This window comes from Esox lucius, chromosome 11, assembly GCF_011004845.1.
Source record: "Esox lucius isolate fEsoLuc1 chromosome 11, fEsoLuc1.pri, whole genome shotgun sequence".
Classification (NCBI taxonomy): Eukaryota; Metazoa; Chordata; class Actinopteri; order Esociformes; family Esocidae; genus Esox; species Esox lucius.
The window spans coordinates 30,891,220-30,910,155 of NC_047579.1; the positions used below are offsets into that span (position 1 = coordinate 30,891,220).

The following is an 18,936-nucleotide window of genomic DNA, read 5'->3' on the forward strand; positions in this document are numbered from 1 at the left end:
ACATCCATAAAGAGTTCTAATCGATGGAATTGCCATAACATTTGGGGGCCATCCTTTGGAATCTTATTCCGACCGCCTGATGCTCTCCTTCCGGAACAGGTCAACCGTACACAGCCAGAGACGGGGTCTCTAGAGCCTAATTCCTCCCCCGAATGAGGGCTACCTAAGTCGGGGTGAGTGTAGGGCCCCTGGCAGGGGAGAGTGTGAGAATTTTCTATAAACTGCATATATAATCACCAGAGGTGGGGGACTCGAGTCACATGACTTGACTCGAGTCTGACTCGAGTCACAATATTCAGGACTTGTGACTTGCTTGATTAAAGTATGAAAATGACTTGACTTGACTTTGACTTGAGAACAAGTTACTTGAGACTTAACTTGACTTGAAGTGGAAGACTCGACAATGACTTGAACTTATAAAAAACAAACAGCAATACAATTATTTTATATGTTGCGACATCAGCACCACTAATCAGCTTATGTGCCTTTAACGCTGCACAATTCAAACCGCGCCAAGCATGGCAGAAAGTAACGTTAGTCGAGCTCCACAAATAGTATCGTTTGGATACAAGGACTTTGAACTGGACCGTGTGAATAAAAAAAGATTTGCCAGATGCAAAATATGCAAAACGTCAAATTTCATTCGTCATTTTAAGAACCACAAGGAAAGGTAAGAAAGTAACCTCTTTATATTCAGTTTCACTAAGATCTATAATGATTAAGTAATGGATTAATCTTTTGTTTGTCATAATGTGTTCATCTCTTTAGTGACTTGACTTGAAACTTATAAGGACTCGACTTGACTTGCTTAGGGTGAACCCTTGACTTGACTTGACTTGACTTGCTTGATTTATCTGAACTGTGACTTGAGACTTGACCCGAGACTTGATGGTTAATACTTGAGACTTGCTTGGACTTGACCATGTGTGACTTGTCCCCATCTCTGATAATCACACGTTTTATGAATACATCAATATGCATGCATAATCACACGTTTTAGAGAAAATATTAACAAGTGATCCAAAAACACTATGAGTTCTTAGATGATAAAGCCCACGCACACACACACAAACAGAAAGGCGTCTGAAAACATATGGCCTTGAGATTGGGGTAACTGGTCTTGACGCTCCATTGGGGTTTATCAGTAATAGCGCAATTCAGCAGAACAGCATCCTGTGTCCAGATCTTCATGGCCCTGAAATGTATGGCTTTTTGAGTTCAATGAAAGTGTGACCCCAACATGAACCATGAGATCTTCAAGTTAAGTTAAGGACACTCAGGAAGTGATAAGGGGCAAGAGGTAAACCCTGCCTTAAAAGAGACTTCCAAAGAAGGATGGTCAGATGGCGTGATGGTTGGTCAGATGGCGTGATATTTGAAGATTTGGTATAAAGACAGGGAGGCAAGAGGTAAACCCTGCCTTAAAAGGGACTTCCGAATGTGATGGTCATATGGCATGATGTTTGAAGATTTTGTATAAAAGCCATGGTCCTGAACTTAGAATTTGGGTGTATCTGCAGAAGGGCCTGGCTCGGTCTATCATTCTCCTATGATTTTCATTAAAGTCTATTGGATTCACAAGTTCCTGAGTTGAAGTGCTTTTTGTTTAGTCGTTGTGGACTTGGTTTTCCATGACAAAAGCTTCGGTTTGATTGGTACAGGAACCCGGAGGAAAACTTTTGAACTCAGGAAATAAGGACACAATGCAGCTACATAAGCTTAAAACTGTTAACAGTACAGTGGTTGGACAACTGTAATTCCCGGTTAATGGCGCTTTCCTTCGGCAGTGGATACCTGGCCTACTGGGCAGATTGAAGGAATGTGGACGAGGTAACATAGTGATTGTGATTGTGGAAAGTGGTGTCTAATAGACGCTTTAGGGAAGTTTGTGTGGGGTTTATTGATCTCTGTGTTGTAGTTTTTTAAGCTCAGGTTGGTTCTGGTTTGTCCCTTTGGTTGTCCCCGCCCTCCCTCTGGTTCCGCCAGGCCGTTTGCTGGGAGTCCTATGCATCGTCGCATCCCTACAATCGACATAGCCTACCCTGCTGGTGACCGAGATAACCCCGATTCGTTTTACTCTATTGCCCGGACTTTGTTCTCAATGTGGTGCTGCTAAAGGACGTTTTGCTCAACTTTGAACGTGTTGGGAGAGTCTACAGCACACGGGAGAAGAAAACTCCAGATATGTAACTTCTGTTGGCCCGGTTGGTGTTTACAGCGGCTAAGACCAATTCCAGCTGACACGCTGGTATGGCCGTGTACGACCCAGCGGGAACATGCAGGAACGCTAACTGCCTGAGGGAGGGGTGTTGACGGTCAGATGAGACGGACCAGAGAGCATCAATAGGTGAGATCATTCCTTAACACAAACCTGTGTCTTATTTAGAGGATACAGGGTTTATAGCTTTTCATAGGATTTAGAATAATATGTGATTGGTTTGAGAATGTCAGTACGGTTTGGTGACAGTACGGTTTGTAGGAGAGATTCTGTTTGGGGTATTTTTGTTATAGCATCTGTAGTTAGACAAGTGGGGGCAGGAAGGGATAAGGGAACTGTTGTCTTCTGAGAATGAATGAGCAGCCTTACCACACCCCTTTTCTCTGTAATAAATACTCACTGTTAATGTATTGTCCTCAGAGATTCCTCACAGGCCTGTTATGAGAGGTTTAGGACGCATCTCTCTATTTGCAAATATTATATAATAAACTGCTAATTGTGCCAAGAGAATTTTGTGTCTAACAGACCGCTTGAGGTCACAAAGTTGCTGAGGTGATTGAAGACAACCTTCTCAATGATCTTGGCTATAAAAGGGAGATTTGATACAGGTCTATAGTTGTTCATTATAGATGCATCCAGTGCTCTCTTTTTTAATAGAGGCTAAATGGCAGCTGTTTTTAGAGACATTGGGAAAATGACTGATTGCAGAGAGCTATTAACTATTTGCTGTAGGGCCATTGTTATAGAGTTAAAAAAAAATGTTACGTCTGATGGCAGTGTGTCGAGACAGCAAGTGGAAGCTTTAAGATGTCGAACTGTTTCTTCTAGGGATTACCTATAAGTTATGTCTTGGTGGTCGTGGTGATGGTACAGAGTCCTTGTTATACTGTGTAGTTCTGATGTTCATTATATTCATTATATTTCATGGTGGACATGAGTTCTATCTGCTTTATTGGGTTTACTGTGTGACTCATTGTTGAAGCTACCAAGGCTTTGTTATAGATGTCATAGTGAATTTGAAGTTTAGTTATCCTCCACATAGATAAACATCTGCAGAACAATTGGTCGTACTGGGAGCTCAGTGAAATGTCTGCCACATTAGATCACCTGTAAGTGCTATAATTGTGAAGTGAAAACCAGCCATGAAGTGGTAGGCCACGCAAACTCACAGAGCAGGTAATCAATCAAACAAATGTATTTTATAAAGCCCTTTTTACATCAGCAGTTGTCATAAAGTGCTTTTACAAAACACCCATCCTGAAACCCCAAAGAGCTAGCAACAACAGGGTTGATGCACAGTGGCTAGGAAAAACTCCCTAAATGGGCTGAAACTTAAGAAGAGAGGGACTCGGTTCTGAGGGGCAGTCCTCTTCTGGCTGTGCCGGTTAAACAATTTAAGAATATAATTTGTAATAATTAATAAATACATGTGGTCTCTGTCCAGAGTCTGTAATACAAAATCCAAGTGAAAGGTGTTCTCTGGAGTGATGAATCATGCTTTACTAAATGGCAGTCTGATGGATTAAACTGGGTATGGTGGATGCCAGGAGAATGCTATTTACCGGAAATGCATAGTGCCTACTGTAAAGTTGAGTGGAGGAGGGATAATGGTCTGGGGCTGTGTTTCAGGCTTTGGGCTAGGCCACTTATTTCCAGTGAAGAATCATCTTAATGCCAAAAGATAGATTTTAGAAAATTAGGTGCTTCCAACTACGTGGCAACAGTTTGGGGAAGGTCCTTTCCTGTTCCAGCATGATTGTGCCCCAGTGCACAAAGCGGAGTCCATGGTTTGGTGAGGTTAGTGTTGAGGAATTTGACCTCAGCCCCATTGAACACCTTTGGGAGGAATTGGAACAATTAGGAATGTCCAACAAACTCATCAGATGTTTTACAACACATTATGCAATTACACATTATGTAAATGCTTGACAAAATGTAATACATTTCACATCATTATGTAATAACTCTGCATTTTGTAATAGTCTGCCACATTTTGTAATAAATCGCTTGAACACAATATTTAATAACGTTCCCCGCATTTTTTAAATAAATGATTACATAATTTGGTGAGTTAGACTGTTTTTTTATGTGAAAAGTAAAAAAATTCTGATTTTCACAATCTATGTGTGAGAGTTGGCAGCCATGATGATCACATTGTAAAAGCATGCAGACATAGTCTGGCAACTCTATTACAGGCAGGGTAGCTATTGCAAATTTTCTCCAAAATGCTCACTTACCAAAAAAACATATACACATGGAAATGTGTAAAATAAGTGGTCTATTCCTATAAATACATTCCTATGACATTAAACATAGTGAAGGAAAACAACATTTTCCCAACAGAAACTTTCTATGGCCAAAATTATCTGATATGCTAGCAAGTGTTGTCATGGCTAACAAGCACATGGTTATTAGCATAATTGTGGTTATTAGCTACTACTGTAGAGTTATTAGCATTACTCTACAGTAAACTCTAAGTAAGAGTAACTCTAAATCCAATGCTTTGCAGAGAAATAACAGTTTAGTCACACTCAATATCATACCTTTCAGCAAGTTGCCTTTAAACTAATCAGCCGTTTCGTGTAGTGGTTGAAATAATAATTGCTTAACGGATCATCAAGGGAGAGAGTAATTCAATATTTTATTGCAGCATTTGATAGTCTATTGTTCTTGATGTTACAGACTTGGTACAAGGTCTTAACAGAAACTTCCGGTTGCACCTCTACTTATAGACAATGCAACCCAGAATACACAACACAGTATTGTAAGCACATTGGCTAATTACTGTCACGCTTTGACTGAACATGACTTCCTGTGTACCGACAAAGTGTATTATTTTGTAAAGTAAACATAACAAGCATACATTCATACACTTTCATAGACACTACATCTTATTCCCTTTCTTCTAAGGCAATTCAAAAACTTTATTTAGAGCACATTTTTCATACACAGTGGCGATCCAAATTGTTTTACAACTTAAAATTTGAAGACAGTTTATTTAAGAGAGGCAACTGATACATTCATAGAATGTTTGTAAGAAAATAAAATTGATTCATTAGAACAATGAATAAATAAGTAGTGGTGTAGTTAAAAACTCAATTTAAAATAGGTTAAAAAAAATTGAAGGACTCATAGAACTTTTTTGAGGGTTAGGCTACTTTTAAAATAGACAGGGAGTCTGGTCCAGAGATGTGCAGCATGGCTTGCTTCACCCAGTTTTGCCCTGGCACTCACCAAGTTTAGCCCCAAGCAGCATTGCCTTTTATTCAATTCTTTGGCTGACAGGAGCCCAGTGTGGTGACTTACAAATTGGGGTAAGGTGGTCTGATCTTTTGGTCCCTATAAAGAATTCTAGCAGCTGCATTTTGAATAAGCTGAAGCTCTATCAAAAGACCACTGCCATAGTCAACTCTGCTTGACACAAACATTTGCTATTTAGGTGAATTATAATGCAGAGGGGGGCATAGCGGTCTTATGGGTCTTATTTAATATTTTGGATGTTTAATTTCGCCTTATTGTTAAAATTGTAACTGTACAGATGGAGACATCTATTTTGGTTGGTTATTACATAATGCACCATATTATTACATTTTCATAAAAAAAGTCCAACTTCCAGATTTAGTAATAATCACGGCATTATGTAACAATCTATTAAAAAATGTAGGGAAATATATTACATATTGTGTTCAAGCTGTTCATTACAAAATGCGGCAGATTATTACGTAATGCGGAGATATTACATAATGAAAATATATAACATATATTCGTCACGTTATTACATAATGAAGTGTTATTACATAATGTGTTTTTACAAGGTGTGATGGTCAGGTGTCCACATACTTTTGGCCATATAGTGTACAGTATACATTAGTGTAATGTAAGTGGGTTTCCGGGGCTTCAGCTCCTGGTCTTTTTGGAATAGTGTCTTTTGATCCAATTTCAAAGAACTAAGATCTCTGTTTGTAATGAGATCTGAAATGAACGCAACTGGAATGGTGTTGAGAAAAACGCACAATGAGACCTGACATTTCATAGCTCGATTTGTTTGAATTGTGCAGGATTAATTGCGCATGTTGTTTTGCTGTTGCACCCCCCCCCCACCCCCCTATAATTTTTTTATTGAATAAGCATTTGCCATATAATTTGCTTTTAGTACAGAACTATCTATATAAAGCTGTGGTGGCACCTGTGGTTTGGGTGAATGCATATTTGAGGAAGTCATATTTTGGAAAGTCCACTGCCCTATACTTTTTAGAATTATTCAAAGAATACTTCTATGAATTATACAGTTTCCCAAGAATCACTTGACCTACTAAACATTATTATTTAATGGAATCCAGTGGGATTTTTTGGGGTTGAAGGCCATTGTTAATGTTGTCATCATGGAAATGTAAAAGTCATGATGTACACCGCAGATGAAAAAAACTGCAAGAGCAGCGGAACCTCCCCTCATTTTCTCCCATGTGTCAGGGGCGTGAATCAACACTGCCAGCTGAACAAAAACTCAAACCATCACAGCCAACAACTCTGGGCATGAGGAAGAGACAAAGTTACAGGCAGAGGATTAGAGCACAGTGACTTTTAGTGGTTTTATCTTTCAATTTGTGATATCTTTGGATCAAGAAGACATCAGCTTGACTGCGTTGATGCATAGAGATGTCATTTTTCTTACTCAAACTTTTACTTTAGTGAAACAACCCTACAACCCTTTTTTCTGAAATCTACATTATAAGAGAAGACAGGTTTTTTTCACATTTCTTAATTCATTGTTTTTCTAGGGCAGGGTTTCAGCCCAGGTCTGGTCTTGTTCATTGGGATTTTCATAGAAAATTATAGTCAGTTTTTTCTTAACCAACATGAATGGCAGAGGGCATCTCATGATGCTGGGTGAGTCAATTTTGTAAACTGTTTACACAAAGTTCATGTTGCCATGGAGAAGATTGTGTGTTTGGAATGAAAACTACTCAACCAGAATTAAATGTTTACTTGTAATTCCCCCCAAAGTGCTGATTTACAAATTCACTGAAAGATCATCATGATCCCAGAGGACACTAACAGTGGTCCCCATTCAGTGCAGCTTTGTTCTATATATATTAGTACTGTAATGTGAAAACAAATGGTCATGGTCCCTGAAGTATAAATAATTTAATTAATTAACTGAAACGGGAACAACTAAAAGTAAAAGTGTAACAATTTATTTATTTGAAGGAATGGGGTTGTTAAAATTGGTTAAACTTTCAATGTGAAAGTTTTCTGAAAAGAAAGGGAAGTGAAAATTAAAGTTCAGGGAGGCACATTTCAACCCATGCTGACCCTTGCTTCAATGACCACCAATGGTCATGTAATCTAACTGGACATTTTGATCCTGCAATCAAACCCACAATTGATTTAATGCTCACGATACTCAACTAGTCTATAGAAGGCCAGTTTTGTTGCTTCTTTAATCAGCACAACAGTTTTAATTTGTGCTAACCCAACACAATATGCAATTGGAAAACAGGACTGATGGTTGTTGATAATGGGCCTCTGTATGCCTATGTAGAAATCCCATTACAAATCAGCAGTGTTCAGCTACAATGGTAATTTACAACATAAACAATGTTTACACAGTATTTCTTATAGACATTTCATTTGGATGGTGTGAAGTTGTGCGTCATCCAAATGCAATGGGGCGGGACCTCACTCATTTGATGTCCACATTGGACTGTGTGTTTTATGCTTGGAACACTGTGATTGGACACTTGAGAAAAACCATCAGATGAGGGCTGTCAATCATGTAGCACACAAACAAGTTTCAGTGCTCCCTTGTCCATTATGGATAAATAATTGGGTCGCTTTAAGAACTATTTAACCAGAGAATTTATGTCGTTAGCATGTGACCTGTTTTCAGTTAGGCTACTTTCATTGTGGCAAGGGCGTAATCAGGTGGAGGACTGGTAAAGTGGGTGTGCCTTGTTTGTGCCAGGCTGCCAGCACCGATCTATAGCTCAATACTAGGCGTAAGACTTTACAAGGTATGAAAAATACAGATTTCACCATAGTAATGTTTTTTAGTTGCCGATATAATAAATAGACTCAAGGTGTTAAACAGAGGGAGCTGGGCCAGGCCCGGGCAGGCTGGACAAAACAGACATAACTCAAGTAATGTTTTCCACTTCCCTGTTATAATTGGATTTAACATTCATAACAAAACATTACTCGCAACACCCACTCAAAAACAGAATAGGCCTGAATGTATCAGGCAAACTACGCATAGTCATAACCAATCTGACATGCCTAATCCAGAGCGGCCCTAATGAGATACTGAAATCGCCTTTTCCTTTCTATTCTCTGTGAGTTGGGCTACTGCTAGGTTGTATTTGTTTCACCATTTATGCAGGGAACACAAACATGCAGGGTTGCCAAATTAAGTGCGGTGTGCAACTGAAAGATTATTAATTATCTATTGCCTGGTTGCTACTGTTGGTCAGTGGTCAATGTCGCAATATCTTTCTCTAATTGTGCAGCCTCCTAGAAACTAGAAATCTGAATGGAAATACTAGGCCAATTTAGAACATAAATTTGTTTAGAAAAAGAGCATGATGTGCTTTGTGGAAAAATTTTGGAGAACTTCTTTGCACTTTTTACTTAGAATTTAACATCAACCAAATGTATTATGGCATAATATGGAGTAAGATGTAATTGAACAGTATTTAATATATTTTCATACAAGTGGTGCCTACAAATTGTACCTAAAATGTCTACAAGACCCGTATCTGTTAACCAGCCATCACTTCCCAGATTCTTCTAGGTTAATACAGGCTGTTCAAGGAGTGGAGTGTCAAGTTTCCAGTAAAAATGTTTTCAGTGTGCACGGACATAATGGAATGGGAACACCTCAATAATAATACTGAATGTCCCACTTGTATATTTCAATTGGATTGTGCAGACAAGCAAACAATAATTACTTTAAAAAATTATTATTAAAAATAGAAATAAATATATACATTGGGGAGAACAAGTATTTGATACACTGCCGATTTTGCAGGTTTTCCTACTTACAAAGCATGTAGAGGTCTGTAATTTTTATCATAGGTACACTTCAACTGTGAGAGAAAGAAAAATCATACACATTGTATGATTTTTAAATAAAGAATTTGCATTATGTTGTATGACATAAGTATTTGATCAAGAATTCCGCCTCTCACAGACCTGTTTGTTTTTCTTCAAGAAGCCCTCCTGTTCTCCACTCATTACCTGTATTAACTGCACCAGTTTAAACCTGTTACCTGTATAGACACCTGTCCACACACATTGTATGATATTTAAGTAATTAATTTGCATTTTATTGCATGAAATAAGTATTTGATACATCAAGAAAAGCAGAACTTAATATTTGGTACAGAAACCTTTGTTTGCAATTACAGAGATCATACGTTTCCTGTAGCTTTTGACCAGGTTTGCACACACTGCAACAGGGATTGTGGCCCACTCCTCCATACAGACCTTTTCCAGATCCTTCAGGTTTCGGGGCTGTCGTTGGCCAATACGGACTTTCAGCTCCCTCCAAAGATTTTCTCTTGGGATCAGGTCTGGAGACTGGCTAGGCCACTTCTTACGGAGCCACTCCTTAGTTGCCCTGGCTGTGTGTTTCAGGACGTTGTCATGCTGGAAGACCCAGCCATGACCCATCTTCAATGTTCTTACTGAGGGAAGGAGGTTGTTGGCCAGGATCTCGCGATACATGGCCCCATCCATCCTCCCCTCAATACGGTGCAGTCGTCCTGTCCCCTTTGCAGAAAAGCATCCCCAAAGAATGATGTTTCCACCTCCATGCTTCACGGTTGGGATGGTGTTCTTGGGGTTGTACTCATCCTTCTTCTTCCTCCAAACACGGCGAGTGGAGTTTAGACCAAAAAGCAAATTTTTTGTCTCTTCAGACCACATGAATTTCTCCCATTCCTCCTCCGGATCATCCAGATGGTCACTGGCAGACTTCAGACGGGCCTGGACATGCGCTGGCTTGAGCAGGGGGACCTTGTGTGCGCTGCAGGTTTTTAATCCATGACGGCGTAGTGTGTTACTAATGGTTTTCTTTGAGACTGTGGTCCCAGCTCTCTTCAGGTCATTGACCAGGTCCTGCCATGTAGTTCTAGGCTGATCCCTCACCTTCCTCATGATCATTGATGCCCCACGAGGTGAGATCTTGCATGGAGCCCCAGACCGAGGGAGATTGACCATCATCAACTTCTTCCATTTTCTAATAATTGCGCCAACAGTTGTTGCCTTCTCACCATGCTGCTTGCCTATTGTCCTGTAGCCCATCCCAGCCTTGTGCAGGTCTACAATTTTATCCCTGATGTCCTTACACAGTTCTCTGGACTTGGCCATTGTGGAGAGGTTGGAGTCTGTTTGATTGTGTGGACCGGTAATGAGTTCAAACAGGTGCAGTTAATACAGGTAATGAGTGGAGAACAGGAGGGCTTCTTAAAGAAAAACTAACAGGTCTGTGAAAGCTGGAATTCTTACTGGTTGGTAGGTGATCAAATACTTACTGTATGTCGTGCAATAAAATGAAAATAAATTATTTAAAAATCATGCAATGTGAATGAAACTAACTGAGTTTTTCTGCCCTGCAGCTCTTTGCCTTGCCTGGCTGACAGCAGATGTGCCTTGCCTTGCTGTCACTTGTAACAGTGGATATCAGAGGGTAAAGAAAGAATGCATAGGTATAACCACCTCTGACTCACTAGCTTGTTTCATCAACTCTGTTGTTGATTTGATGTTAAAATTTAAATTAAGGTCTAAATTATAAGATGCTTGAGGTAACAAAAATATTTTCTGCCACTGCCCATTGGTAAAACCCTTCATTCTTAACTGTAATGGAAACCTACTGTATGTCTCATCCTTGTTCTTTTTGCAATGTCATCAGATTACGACGAATGTAGTGAAGATGGGCTCTGTGGGGAGAATGCAAACTGCACCAACACAGAAGGCAGTTACATCTGCACATGTCATAAAGGATTCAGGGTACAAAATGGAGTGAATTTCAACGCTGACACAGGGGAGAGGTGCCTAGGTAAACCACTTTTGATTATCTTTAAACATTTATTTCACTGTAAACTGGAATTGCGAGGCTAAACCTAACTTTCAATATACTGTAGCATTTGCATTTATGGTGTGACTAGGAATAATTTTCACTTTCAACCCCATGACTGACTGAAAATTCCTTTCTCTTCCCCTTAAGACATCGATGAGTGTATAGAGAATGATTACAACTGCAGTCGCAATACCAAATGTGTAAATGTAATTGGGTCCTACAAATGCACCTGCGATGATGGGTTTGTACCCTCTACTGGAGCAGAAAGGAGTGGCCATGAAGGAATATGTGAAGGTAAGAAGTCTGGTGCACACTGAAGTTAATTTAGACAATAGAGTCTATTATAGGCAGGTTCCTCACAGCTGCATTAGTTGTTCTGAACTTCATTGTTATTGCCATAGTGGTCAGGATGGGCAGTTTGAGGTGTGTACTCTGGCAATTGCTTTACAGCCACTGTATTGTTTTTGAAAGTCAATAACCTATTGATTCATTCAAGAACTGGATTTCAATACTATCAGATTCAATTTCAAACCAAAACTTCAGTTCATTCATTACAAATTTGAAATGTTATAATACTATTTCAAAACCTGGTGGCATAGATGTCACTCTGTGTGTCAAGTCATAGTGATAGCCCAATGAAATAGGAAGAGAACTAGGAAAAACTAGGAAAATGCATACAGTATATTTCAGATTTGGTTCGATTTCTCTCAATTTTTTTGTGGATGATCTAGCTGATAAATAACTTTGACATTATTTCAAGGGCGCTAATAATTCTGCAGGGCAAATTAAGTTATTGTAAAAAGAAATAGAATGCTACAAGCGGTAATATGCTCTTAAAACAAGTGCTATGTCTTCTAGTCGTTACCGGCAGTTCAATGAAATTAAGGAAGGCTAGAAGAAGTATTGACTTTAGGAGTGACCAAAGTGAGAAATCAACCCGAAATGCCTACTCTGTTAATGTAGAGTAGGCAATTACCTAAAAGGGATTCATAAATGTATATGTAGAAAGGGCCAGTAAAGTGTAACAGACACTGGGATGAGTGTTGAAGGGTGTGCTGGTAAAAATGATTTTGGCAATGTAATAAACTACATGTAATTAATTGACAAGCTTTTTAAAGGCAGGTATATAGACAAACTTGCCATTAAAATAATTCTCAGGATGTAAATTTTTTACTTTCATTGTTTTACTTTAATTGTTAACTTTATACAGAGAAATCAACTGAGACCAAGTTCTCCTTTACAGCTGAGCCTTGTATTACATCAATAAAGGCATGAAAAATGGAAATAAAACATGCATTGAGAATAACAAACACAATTGACAATAAAAATAGTATATTTTGCAGCCTGGATTGCTTCTTGTGAAAGAGGGTAATGCCGGAGTTGTAGACAGCAGGCCCTCAGAATTGAAACATTGATAACAGTGAAATTACTTTCCAGAAATTCTAGAAAAGTAAATCTGATCATTTCATTTCAATGGCTGACAGAGTCAAAGGCTATAGCGATATCAACACAGCTGCAAAAAAACTGCTTTTGGTCTGAAGCAGTTTAGAGATGCTGAGATACTCATGGTGAGCTCAGAAGTCTGACAGAACCGCATAGAAAAAAAGTCGCTTTCAGGTGTAATTGCAGAGGGGTTAAGAGGGAAGTAATAGACGCTGAGATCGACTATGATATAATGGGTCTGTATCATTTAAATCATCTGATTTGCAACTCAAATTCAAATTGCCCACTGAGAAAAAGCGAATTCTGAAGCTTTAAATATCTCATATTTTATTGTTATATGTAGCTGAGATGATTCCAATTTATTGCCATGAATTTTTGTGTTCCCGATTCTTTTTGGGGTTCGATCCAAATCGTTCCTTTGCTTTCCTAATTGTCTTGATTACATTTTGACTGTGATCATCTTGGAGTTTCATTGTTGCTTGTTGGAATTATGGTTTGTTGTTGCTAGTTGGAGTTATGGTCTCAATGTGCCAGACATGTCACACACACACACATCACATCTTCTTCCGCTTCATCCGGGGCCGGGTCGCGAGCCAGACATGTATTGCTGTAAATACACGTGAAAAATATGTTTTGTTTTGTAGGAGAGGAAAGTAGGGAAAGATTTTTTTTACTGAAAGAGAAGTGGTTTGGATTCAAACCCAAGCTGGATCAGTACATGTTCATCAGAGGCTGCAGCTTAGATCCTAGGATCACCTTAAGCCGTGAAACCACTGTGAACATTTGATCCTGATGTCACACATCAGCACCTTTATTGACAGGAGGAGCCACATTCAGAGGAAGTACTGTAGCTGGTGTATTGTGAACAGACACACAATTGTTAGAGCATATCCTGAGATATGAATGACAATTTCCTCTCTGAACATTGTCTATTTTCACCCATATTTAGATAGAAACAAATGTAAACTGTACAAAACAATATGTGACATGAATGCACAGTGTGTCAACACAGAAGGGAGCTACAACGGCTTATGCAACACAGGGTTTGGACTGAAGTCTGGCAAAGCTAATTACACAGGGAACAAAGGACCATGTGTAGGTAAGAGCTGGTCATATTCTGTGGTTTAGTGAGGATACTAAGGATGAGCTGTGTTTTACAAAACTGTTGTTCCAATGACATCATGAACCTATTTATTATTCAGTAAAAGCATTTTATTGTCAGATTGTGATCATGTGTCAGAAATCAACCAAATGGCCCTGATCAAAAGTTTACATAACCTTGAATGTTTGGCCTTGTTATAGACACACAAATTGAGAAACACAGGTTGAAATAAGAGATATATATATATATATATATATATATATATATATATATATATATATATATATATATATATATATATATAAGATAAGAAACTGAGCCAATGGGAGCAGAAAAGAACCGTCAAGAGACTTGCGTAACAAGGAAATGGAACTTCATAAAGATAGAAAAGGATATAAAAAGCACATTTTAGTCAGTACTGTTCAATTACTTATTAAGAAGAGCAAAATTCAGGGATCTCTTGATACCAAGCCAAGGTCCAGTAGACCAAGACCAAGATTTCACAAACATAATTTTACGTCAATGCAAACCCACACTCTATCCTGTTATATAAGCACTGTCTTTCTGATCTTGTACGACTTAGAGCTGTACCCACTGTCCCTATAGTATCTTTGTATCTATCCTCCTGAGTCCTGGAGAGTAGAGAACAGGAGCTCCTACCAGATCAGCTTCAACTTAAACCATGTTTTCTTTATCTTTGTTGCTGCTGACAGCTAGTGTTTGTGAGTCTTTGTGGATTTATTTTTATACTGAATAGGTTTATCCATTAGGTTTTACATTTCATTTTGACAACATTTGTGTTTTGTTTCAACAGGTGTTCAGAGTCAGACATTGACTGAGTCTGAACCAGTGGTTAAAAAGCCTGGAGAATCTCATAAACTGACCTGTACCACCTCTGGGTTCACATTCAGTAGCTATGCTATGAACTGGATAAGACAAGCTCCTGGGAAAGGACTGGAGTGGATTGCATTCGTACAAACAGGCAGTACTTCAATCTATAACTCTCAGACAGTCCCGGGAAGATTCACCATTTCCAGAGACGACTCCAACAGTAAACTGTACCTACAGATGAACAGCCTGAAGAGTGAGGACACAGCCGTGTATTACTGTGCCCGACACACACAGTGATATAGTGTGGTGGGAGAGCTGTACAAAAACACTTACACTTTCAGCAGAAGTTGAATTATTCAAACCCTCAGTGCAGATTATTTATATTTTCTCATACTGTTCAGTCATGGGAATGCAAATGACAGAAGGTATCACTTTATCCCTCATCCTACCAACATATTTAGCATAAAAGGACTGCAGTACCTATCCCAAACACTACTGTAATAAACAACCATCATAGGACAATTTTTACTTATTTATTCTTAAAACATTATTAGTTATGTAATTAATGTTATCTGAAAAAAGAGAACTGATTATTATTATTATTTTAGGAATGTGACAGTTAATATTTTTTCTTACCCCAATATAAAATAATTGAAATTAGATTAGATTCAACTTTTGTCATTGAAAATGTCCAAGTACAGTAAAACAAAATGCAGTTAGCATCTGACCAGAAGTGCAAATAGAGGAGTTGAAAAAATAAGTGAAACAAGTGAAACAATTAAGACCAATGTATGTTATAAGTGGGATGTATTAATGAGGAATGAAGGCACATTGAAAGTGCAAGGTAGCATGTGCAACTGAAATGCAGGGATAGCAGCAGTGAGGTTCCCATGGTACATATGTACATGTTACAAATGAAAACGTCCTGATCAGACTTTGCAAAGCAATGACAGAGTCCAGTTGTACAAAGAGGGTAGTGCAACAAGGTCCCTGAGAGGCAGTTGTAAGCTGGGAGTTCAGTAGGGTTACATTAGTTGGATAGAAACTGTTCCTGAGCCTGCTGGTGTGGGAACAAAGAGACCTGTACCGCCTGCCTGATGGTAGGAAATCAGTGTCTGCTGCATCTGTGTCTGTCTCCTTCACAATGACTGACAGAGTGCCCCCCCCCCCCATAGTTTGAGAGACTTTAAATTATGACCTATGGGAAACATGAACTAAATAAATAGTTCAATTTATTAAAACTGCATAGGCGGAATTGGGTGCTTTTTACTTGGGTCCCCCAGGACCCCAATACATTGGTATTATTGAAAAGCAATGATATGAACAAATTGATTGACAAAGTCATGATAAATTGGAATGATAGAATAAAGCACCGGTGAGATATGACAGAAAGTACACCTAAGGGGTCTGTGGGTACCCCAGTCGGTAGGATGAGGGTTATCTGTTACTGGGAGAACTACACTCAAAACCCACAATGTTTTGATGTTTCCAGTTCTATATAAGAGATTCTTTTCAACAAAAACAAATTTTTCTCTGCATCTCTGTCCCTGGTAGCTGCTGTCTGTGAGTTTTTCTGGACTTTTTGACTCTGTAATGTATGTGCGTTGTTTCAACAGGTGTTCAGGGTCAGACATTGACTGAGTCTGAACCAGTGGTTACAAGCCTGGGGAATTACACCAACTGACCTGTACAGGCTCTGGGTTCACATTCAGTAGCTCCTGGATGGGTTGTGAGAGATTATGGGCATTGGAAACTTAACACGACGCATAAGTGCTGACTAACTCTGAACAAAGGACAATAGATAGGACGTGATGCTCGTTACTGATGGGACCTACACATCCTATCCATACATCCTCTCCATACCACCTGATTGGAGTTGTCCATGTGACTGCCATAGGCTCTGTAAATAAGCCCATAGACCATAGGTTGGAACATACCATAAAATTATATTTTGTAGGAAAAACCTTTCTTATTGGAAGAAAATGGACAGTGTAACAGTTGGCTATAACCACTGACTGCCTGGCATAAACGACTGTGTTAACTTTGTAATCATTGGAGAACATGTAAGAACTATGGAAGATCAACATCTTGGACTCATACAAATAAAGAAAGTTCTCCCCTGGCTTCCAGTTGAATTCATTTTGTTCATGGATCAAAAGTGGACAGAATTCAACAGTTGGATCAAACAGGTTTCTGGAAAAGCACTTGAATGGATTGTTTATATACATGGTACCACAGTTAACTTCTCCCCCTTCAGATGAGCAGCCTAAAGAATAAGGACACAGCCATTTATTACTGTGCCATAGAGTGACACAGAGATAACATACCTGTTTAATAAGATGGGTTAATCCAGTTGATACCCCAAACAGAGGTAGCTGCAGTGAAAATGCTATGTCATATTTTGTCCTTGATCCATAACTAGAAAATTATTCATGTCTAACATTGTCAGTGTATGTACATCCAGGAATTCTATGAACTGCATTTGCTGAAATGTTTAGTTTATGAAGTTCATTTACAAAGATGACCTTATTAGGGCCTTCAGGTTACAATGTTTGTGTCCAGTAACAAAGTTGTATCCAGTTTATATCTATTTACTACCCAATCAATGAGCCTTCATTATGTATTATATCCATTAAGATGTACAGTTGTGCTCAAAAGTTTGCATACCCTTGGAGAACATGTAATATGTGTACCATGTGTAAAGAAAATGAGTGAGCAGGCAAAACAAATGCATTTTATTTCTTATGTGATTCATATTCAACTGTAGGTCATAACAGAATGGCACATTCATAAAACAATACATGGCAACAAAGAAATAAATAAACTGACCCCTGTTCAAAAGTCTGCATACACTTAGTTCTTAATATTGTGTATTGCTCCCTTTTGCATCAATGACAGCGTGCAGTCTTTTGGAATAGTTGTCTGTAAGGCCCTTACAAGACTTTGGTTCCAAGACTTTGGTTCTTACAAGACTTTGGTCCCATTTTGACCCAGTAAGCAGGATCTGCCCTATATTTGCTAACATCCAGAGCCATGCTGACATCTTTGATACCTTTATGCGTCACATTTGGTGACGGCGTTCCGGAGGCATCCGAAACAGATGCCCAAGGCACCTCAGCTGACCCCTCTCGATGTGGAGGAGCAGCGGCTCTACTCTGAGCTCCTCCCGGGTGACCAAGCTTCTCACCCTATCTCTAAGGGATCGCCTAGCCACCCTGCGGAGAAAGCTCATTTCGGCCGCCTGAATCCGGGATCATGTCCTTTCGGTCATGACCAAAAGCTCATGACCATAGGTGAGAGTAGGAACGTAGATTGACCGGTAAATCGAAAGCTTCACCTTGCGGCTCAGCTCTTTCTTCACCACGACAGACCGATACATCGACTGCATTACTGCAGAAGCTGCACCGATCCGTCTGTCAATCTCCCGTTCCATCCTTCCCTCACTCGTGAACAAGACCCCTAGATACTTAAACTCCTCCACTTGAGGCAGGCACTCTCCACCAACCTGAAGCGGGCAAGCCACCCTTTTCCGACTGAGGATCATGGCCTCGGATTTGGAGGTACTGATTCTCATCCCCACCGCTTCACACTCGGCTGCAAACCGTCCCAGTGCATGCTGAAGGTCCTGGTTTGAAGGGGCCAACACGACAACATCATCCGCAAAGAGCAGAGACGAAATCGTGTGGTCCCCAAACCTGACACCCTCCGGCCCCTGGCTGCGCCTAGAAATTTTGTCCATAAAAATTACGAACAGAACCGGCGACAAAGGGCAGCCCTGCCGGAGTCCAACATGCACTGGGAACAAGTCTGACTTACTGCCGGCAATGTGGACCAAGCTCCTGCTTTGGTCGTACAGGGACCTGACAGCCCTTAGCAAAGGACCCAGGACCCCATATTCCCGAAGCACCCTCCACAGGATGCCGCGAGGGACACAGTCGAATGCCTTCTCCAAATCCACAAAACACATGTGGATTGGTTGGGCAAACTCCCATGAACCCTCCGGCACCCCGTAGAGGGTATAGAGCTGATCCAGTGTTGCAAATTTTCTTTAATCTGTGTTTGCGAGTGTGTGTGTGGTCTCCGGTTCTATCTGGGATCTTAAACACCCTAATATTTCCCAGAATATTACATATCTGACATATTCATCAAAATGAATCCATCAGAATGTCTCAAAGCAGCACTGTGATGCTCCTGAAGAAACTGAAACATTTCAATTTTATGTTTGTTTACAACCCTTTCAATGAGCCTTCATTATGTACTAAA

At 39.7% G+C, this 18,936-nt stretch overlaps 2 protein-coding genes and 1 long non-coding RNA gene across 8 annotated transcripts in view; 2 read left to right on the forward strand and 1 right to left on the reverse strand.

Moving 5' to 3' along the window:
- The window catches only part of LOC105008122, a 493,667-nt gene that overhangs the window by 183,250 nt on the left and 291,481 nt on the right, over positions 1-18,936 (forward strand). The gene's annotated exons all lie outside the window — the stretch shown is intronic.
- Positions 1-18,936, reverse strand: part of LOC114840416 — a 415,324-nt gene that overhangs the window by 123,634 nt on the left and 272,754 nt on the right. The gene's annotated exons all lie outside the window — the stretch shown is intronic.
- Positions 6,742-15,196, forward strand: LOC105009319 (adhesion G protein-coupled receptor E2). The gene is made up of 5 exons (XM_029123721.2): positions 6,742-7,105; positions 10,837-10,926; positions 11,130-11,276; positions 11,445-11,591; positions 14,657-15,196. Exons 1-5 carry the CDS (start codon positions 7,075-7,077, stop codon positions 14,968-14,970), a joined length of 729 nt encoding a protein of 242 aa, XP_028979554.2. The 5' UTR covers positions 6,742-7,074; the 3' UTR covers positions 14,971-15,196.

What these genes read in the sequence shown, in the direction of transcription:
- LOC105009319 (XM_029123721.2), top strand. Translation starts at nt 7,075, where the DNA reads ATGAATGGCAGAGGGCATCTCATGATGCTGG. An exon ending in AGGGCATCTCATGATGCTGG is followed by an intron (nt 7,106 to 10,836) that starts GTGAGTCAATTT and finishes TCTGCCCTGCAG; the next exon opens with CTCTTTGCCTTGCCTGGCTG. An exon ending in CCATGAAGGAATATGTGAAG is followed by an intron (nt 11,592 to 14,656) that starts GTAAGAAGTCTG and finishes TTGTTTCAACAG; the next exon opens with GTGTTCAGAGTCAGACATTG.